General features: G+C 42.1%; 1 protein-coding gene across 2 annotated transcripts in view; it reads right to left on the minus strand.

Moving 5' to 3' along the window:
* LOC106806482 (bridging integrator 3-like) overlaps window positions 1-6479 on the minus strand; it is a 17881-nt gene that overhangs the window by 4933 nt on the left and 6469 nt on the right. The window contains exons 5-9 of one of the 2 annotated variants that reach the window (XM_014808440.1): window positions 5056-5192; window positions 3223-3263; window positions 2346-2406; window positions 1115-1195; window positions 631-765 (exon numbers count right to left, since the gene is read on the minus strand). In XM_014808440.1, coding sequence (XP_014663926.1) covers window positions 631-765; window positions 1115-1195; window positions 2346-2406; window positions 3223-3263; window positions 5056-5192 — 455 coding nt within the window. The remainder of the gene's footprint in view (window positions 1-630; window positions 766-1114; window positions 1196-2345; window positions 2407-3222; window positions 3264-5055; window positions 5193-6479) is intronic. The other variant, XM_014808441.1, reaches the window with a different exon arrangement.

Genomic DNA, 6479 nt, shown 5'->3' on the forward strand with positions numbered 1-6479 from the left:
CATTAAATCAAGTGCAATGATTTTCATTAAATCAAGTGCAATGATTTTCATTAAATCAAGTGCAATGATTTTTATGTCTTTTATTACCTGCCTCCCTTCTTTTCATACGTCGTTCTTTAAAATATATTACACGTTCCACATCACCCTTGCCCCATGTATCAACTAAGAATGACCTTTTACACCATGATCCTATATTATATATACTGACTATATAATAAAGGATATATGAGGATAACGCAAAGAAAACTTTAAAAGTGTCCTTTATAAGCATGCATCAGTTGTATCAAGGTCATTTCACAGTTAAACTGCCATTGAAGGGAAACATCACAAATCTACTTTATAGACAGGCGTCCGTTTTATATACAATGACCTCCAACACACGTTTGACACTATATAAATTGTATATTTTCTCATATGTGTTCACCACACATTGACACACGTTTCAAGGTCACGTCAGTACAAGAAGGAAACCATTTGTGATGTACTGACAAATATATTTTTGTTGTTGGTCACCCTGCTACTGAGTCCGAGCACTCCACAGAAACTAAAGCTGCCAGTAAAATACCGAATTTTACTGACATTAGTTTGTGACAACAGCTGCTATGGATCTCCTTACGTTCCGGGACTTACCTCTGCTTGTATGAGAGCTGCTAGCGAAGGTCGGGTGTACGCTATCCTGGTATCCCATAAATACGGAATGTCTTCCATCAGGCTCTTGTTAATAGAGACAAACTCTTCCTGAACGGGGGCCATCGCCTTCTTCGCCTAGACGAATAAAAGATTACGCTAACGTGGATGAATGGCCGAGTACGCTCACAAAAACGAGATACGGCATCACTTAAAGGGATACTACACGTCACCCTAGAAATTTAGGGTATATTATGATAATAAGTGCTTAAACAACAGTTATATACCTACAAATTTCGATAATTATGCATTCACAAATTGTCATAAAGCAATAGTGAGTTCCAAAATCTTTATTTTTGCCTGCTGCTGTGATTTTTGCCTGCTCAAATTATGAAAAAACTTTGCTTATTGTTTGCAAAATGTTAAATAGTGGTGCAAAGGAAGAGAGCGTTGCATGCTATTGCCTACGAGATGAGATCGGCCATACCTGATCGAGCTTGACGACGTTTGTCCCCGTCTTCTCCCGCTGTTCGTATTTTTCCACTCTTGATTGTTTCTGGCTACATTCCTGAGATAAAAGGACACCATGATACATTCTAGCTCTACCGGTGTCCTTCAAGGAAAGCGTCTGGCTACATTTCTGAGATACAATAACACCATGGTACATTCTAGCTCTACCGGTGTCCCTCTAGTGGAACTTCTGGCTACATTCCGGAGATACAAGGACACCATGATACATTCTAGCTCCATCCGTGTCCCTCTAGGGGAACTTCTGGCTACATTCCTGAGATACAAACTCTAGGGGAACTTCTGGCTACATTCCTGTAATACAATGACACCATGGTAGATTCTAGCTCCATCCGTGTCCCTCTATACTAGTGGAACTTCTGGCTACATTCCTGAGATATAACGACACCATGGTACATTCTAGCTCTACCGGTGTCCTTCAAGGAAAGCTTCTGGCTACATTCCTGACATACAAAGGACACCATGATACATTCTAGCTCTACCGGTGCCCCTCTAGTGGAACTTCTGGCTACATTCCTGAGATATAACGACATGACGGTACATTCTAGCTCTACCGGTGCCCCTCCAAGGATGCTTCGTGTAGCGGAAGCAAACGGACTACACCGGTAGAGCTGAGTACATTCGGAAATGGCTGGCATTATAATTAAACGCATTCAAACATATTTGTTCCACGTCAATATACCATTAGTTCCACCACAGAAACTGAGAGAAAAGAAATGAAAAGATAATTTTTCCCTACAGATCTTATAATGCCATTTAACGAGCACTGAAAAGTCTAGGTTACAAACTTCTCGAAACGCCAGTGTCTATGTAATTACCTCTCAGCGACATAATGCAGACAATTCGAAAGATAAAGATCATGCTGACGCCAATCACGTTAAAATCACACAAACAAAAACTCAACGCAGGTCATGACAAGCAGCGAACAACTTGATGTATCAGTGTTAGTGTTGCTAGGGAAAAGGACATCGAACTTTCAGACAGACAATGCTAAGTGCTGCATCATGTACAGCCTGGGGCGAGACACATGACCTGCGTTGGCAATTGCAACACACATTCTTAGCGTGGTAAGCCATCAATTGATTCGATATTCTTCAGCACGTCTTCATGTCATGTCATATCTGACATCGGCGGCTAATTACCCTGAACTAATGAATGGGAAAAGAGCCTTGAGCAGTTTGCATGCTTACCTGTAGGAGGTGATCCCTTTTCTTTACTAGATTGTTTGCAACGGGGAAGATTGTACCGAACCTGTGAAATTAAACAAAGATAATAGTCGAGAATGTGGGGCTCAGCCTCATATATAATAATAATTATTATTATTACTATTTCGAGTCTCCTCGGGAAGTTGTTATTATTCCTTTCTGTAGCTCATACCAGACAGGGGTCGTCACTCCTCTCTGTCTGCCAACAGCGCTATATAGCTATAGCGAATGGCACTGAATGTCACTGAAGGTCATAGTCATATATATATATATATATACATAGTCTATGAGGGTCAGCCTCATAGTCAGAAACAGAATTAGTCTCAACTTCAGTCTTAACATTAACTTATTCTCATAGAGGGGAAGAGCATGCACTCCATATGAGAAATTAGTAACTTTACGATGTTTGTGTCAATGGTCTATGAGAAAAACTTAATATTAAAATTAATGTTAAGACTAATTTTGTGTCTGATGACAGGCGCCCCTTGGACAACATTAACAATTGTAGATAACAGAACATCACACTATTACATGCATCCGCTTTCACCCATTTTCACAACATTGGGATATATATCTGAGCTTTAATCTGAATTTGTAAGTAGGTTAGAGTCACAACATTATTATCTTACATACTGCTCCCTTATTCACCCATTTAAATGAATTTCAGCATTACCATAAATAATTTTGCAATGCAAATACACTATCTATGTATCTTGGATGAAGGCTACACATGTAAGGTATTATAAGCAAGGTGGTCCTGCATACTAATCATGGGTAATTGATGTAATTGAATTTAGTATTCAGCATGTTTACATTTATGGGTGTCATAGCATAAATTTGTGATGAAACTGTTGATACTTACTTTCGGATAGGCTCCAACATAACCTTTTGTATTTTGGTGTTCTAAAAGAACAAGACATAACCATATTTACATAAAATGTCACGAAACTAGTTTTGCTACTAGTCAACCCTGGTGGTAACATTTATAACAATAAAATATCATTGAAATCTAAGTTTCATATTACCCAAAATATATCAATAGCATACGAAGTCCAGGGTTGAAATAGACAGCAAGGACGTGAATTTTTCAAGTGTCTCTTGTCTATATGACCTTGTAAAATGGGCTACAACAACCGAGAAGCAATATTAAAATTATAACAAGTGCCGCAGAGCGACAGCGCCCAACTGACGTGTACTGTAGCCGGGTATTCTTCTGATAAACTCACTGGCAACCGAATCAAGTGCGCCCTCCCGCCACCGCGTTGATAGGCTTTGCTATACCGGTAGTACAGTAATAAAGATATAGCTCTGTAGCTTTAATGACTTCGCTATATTAACGTTATCATGGATATGCGTCGAGTGCGAGCATAGTGGTGGTGGTGGGAGAGGGTGGGGGTGGAGGGACTCTGAATAGCAAAGCAGTTCAGTCCTTTGTTAACAGTCAACAAAAGTCCATGTTTAACCTTCCTCGTTATCAGACACTTACTATTTGCCTGTCAGCAGAAAGTAGATTTCACAGTCCTTTCAATAAAGTGATAAAAATGGTAGGACAGCGCTGAAACAAAAAAGTTTGGCACTCGGTCCGTTAGACCATGTCCTCATAAAATGTCTGATATCTGACCTTTCCCCCACTGCCCTTTGACCGGTGACCTCCAATTTCGCGCTGGTGATGGGTTTCCTCCCCATCACACTATACATCGAATATTAAGAGCATAGGTCGAGCCGTTGAGATTTGTGCCGCAATTCCGTATTTCCTCCTATACCTTAAGTTAAGGGGGAAATATTCCCCCTCCATTGACACATCTTGACCTTTGACCCTTGCCCCCCAAATTCGACATCCCGAGTCCTTTTCGCGATCCCCCCCGACGGCCCTAATATCAAGATCGCACGTCACGCGGTTAAGATTTGTGCCGTAACTGTTGACGCACGGACGGACGGCCGGACGCGTGATTTTTTCCCTAGGATAATCAAGAACATACGGCTCTAGTGAGCGCTGCCATTGGTTGAGCTTGTTTCGTCGCTCAATGACGTCACAGTGTCGTCATATTCATGGCACATCCATAATCCATAATTCCAATAATCCTGAATAGCCGAACGCGTAGAGCACGGACGTCACGGCTGAAAGGTCGATGGATCGAATCCCATGTTTTATTATTTTCCTGTTTTCTGTATTTATCCATTTAACTATTTTTTTCCAATTAACGCAAATATTTACATAATTTATTTACAACAATTTAATAACAACAAATAATGTTTACAACAATTACAATTTTTTTTTTTTAAATAGGGTTAGGGTTTATAGGGTTAGCGTTAGGATTAGGGTTAGGATTAGGGTTAGGGTTAGGGTTTATAGGGTTAGGGTTAGGGTTAGGGTTAGGGTTAGGATTAGGGTTAGGGGTAGGGTCACAATGCACCATAAAACAGGAGTTTGAGGCATGTGATTTGTTTCAACCAATGGCAGCGCTCACTAGAGCCCTATGTTCTTGATTATCCTAAGAAAAAAAATCACGCCGGCCGGACGGACGGACATTCATGCGATTCTACAAGCTGCATCTGACTTCGTCAGCTGAGCTAAAAACTAATGACGAAAATTACTGAACATGATATGGTACCATTTAGGCATTTACAGAGATTAAACCGTACACTCCATGTAAGAAAAAGTGTAGACTACCAATTCTTAATTACGTCATCATACCAGCTCTTGTGATGAAGTTGTTAACTTGAAGGTGGCCTGTGACAAAGCCTCTACCGACTCTTTAAGAATGGGATCGTGACTGATGGCTGAATTAGAAGAGAGATTCTGACTCATCTTCATATCCGCCTTCGCGACACCTGTGGAGACAGGACCAAGCACGTATATACCACGTATAACACGTATACACCACATACATACCAGCTATAGACCATTCACAGTCGCTTAAATACGTACAAACGAACGACTCTACCAAATTACACGCACAGAACCTTTGGGAAATATATTTAAAAGAAGAAGATGGACATGGCTCAGTCATGTCGCACGGATGGAAGGAGGTGCCATAGCGAAAACCGCACTTAGATGGACGCCAGACGGGAGGAGAAGAAGGGGAAGACCCAAGGAGACCTGGAGAAGGACCATCGAGAAGGAGATGCGGATGTGTGACCTGTCATGGGACACGCTGAGGCCAGTAGTGTTGGGATGAGATATCCTTAAGTAAGTGTAGATTAGTTCATGTAACTACGGCCAGGTGGCGTGCAGGAGAGAAGGGTTGTGTGATTCATCCATAACTTCATATTGATTCTAGTGTGACACCGATTGCGCATAAACAGAGGAAAATCCCGTACAGTCAGCAGAAGGCTGTCGAGAAGAGGTTGAAAAAGCTCGAGGACTTAGATGTGATAGAACGTGTTGAAGGTCCAACATCAAGCGCCAGTGATTGTGCCAAAGCGGAACGGTGAAATCCGGTTATGCATCGACATGCGGATGGCTAACAAGGCCATTATTCGCGAGCGTCATCCTATCCCGATGATAGATGATGTGCTGCATGATATGAACGGTGCAAAAGTGTTCTCCGAGATTGATCTTAGGTGGGGCTACCACTAGATCGAGCTCCACCCAGTCTCGAGACATTACAACGTTCAGTGTCCTCGACGAGCTGTATCGTTATAAACGTTTGATGTTTGGAATAACATCTGCTCCGGAGGTGTATCAACACATCATCCATGACAGGGTTCTCCCTACGGTGCGCAAACGGGGCGCGCGCGCCCCGTTTGGGAAAACTCCCCCCTGTTTGAATCGTTGCGCCCCGTTTGGGAAAACTCCCCCCTGTTTGAATCGTTGCGCCCCGTTTAAATTCCACCACAATAAAAGTTTGCCAGCGCGGGAATCGATCGTCAAGAATTGCCGTTCGACCAGGACATCCGACGCGTGTATTTTTACCGTACCACGCATGCACTGCAGACAGTACACAAGTTAACCTGACAATGCACAGTTAACCTGTCACTAACTGTACACCGTACACCGACTCGGCTATCTTATATATACAAGCACCCCAAATACCGTCTATGGTGTGGTGGCGATTTTACGCATTAATTAGTCGTACGGTAGGTGGCGATTTTACGCATTAATTAGTCGTACGGTAG

Source organism: Priapulus caudatus, unplaced genomic scaffold (assembly GCF_000485595.1).
Source record: "Priapulus caudatus unplaced genomic scaffold, Priapulus_caudatus-5.0.1 Scaffold163, whole genome shotgun sequence".
In the NCBI taxonomy this organism is placed as follows: Eukaryota; Metazoa; Priapulida; class Priapulimorpha; order Priapulimorphida; family Priapulidae; genus Priapulus; species Priapulus caudatus.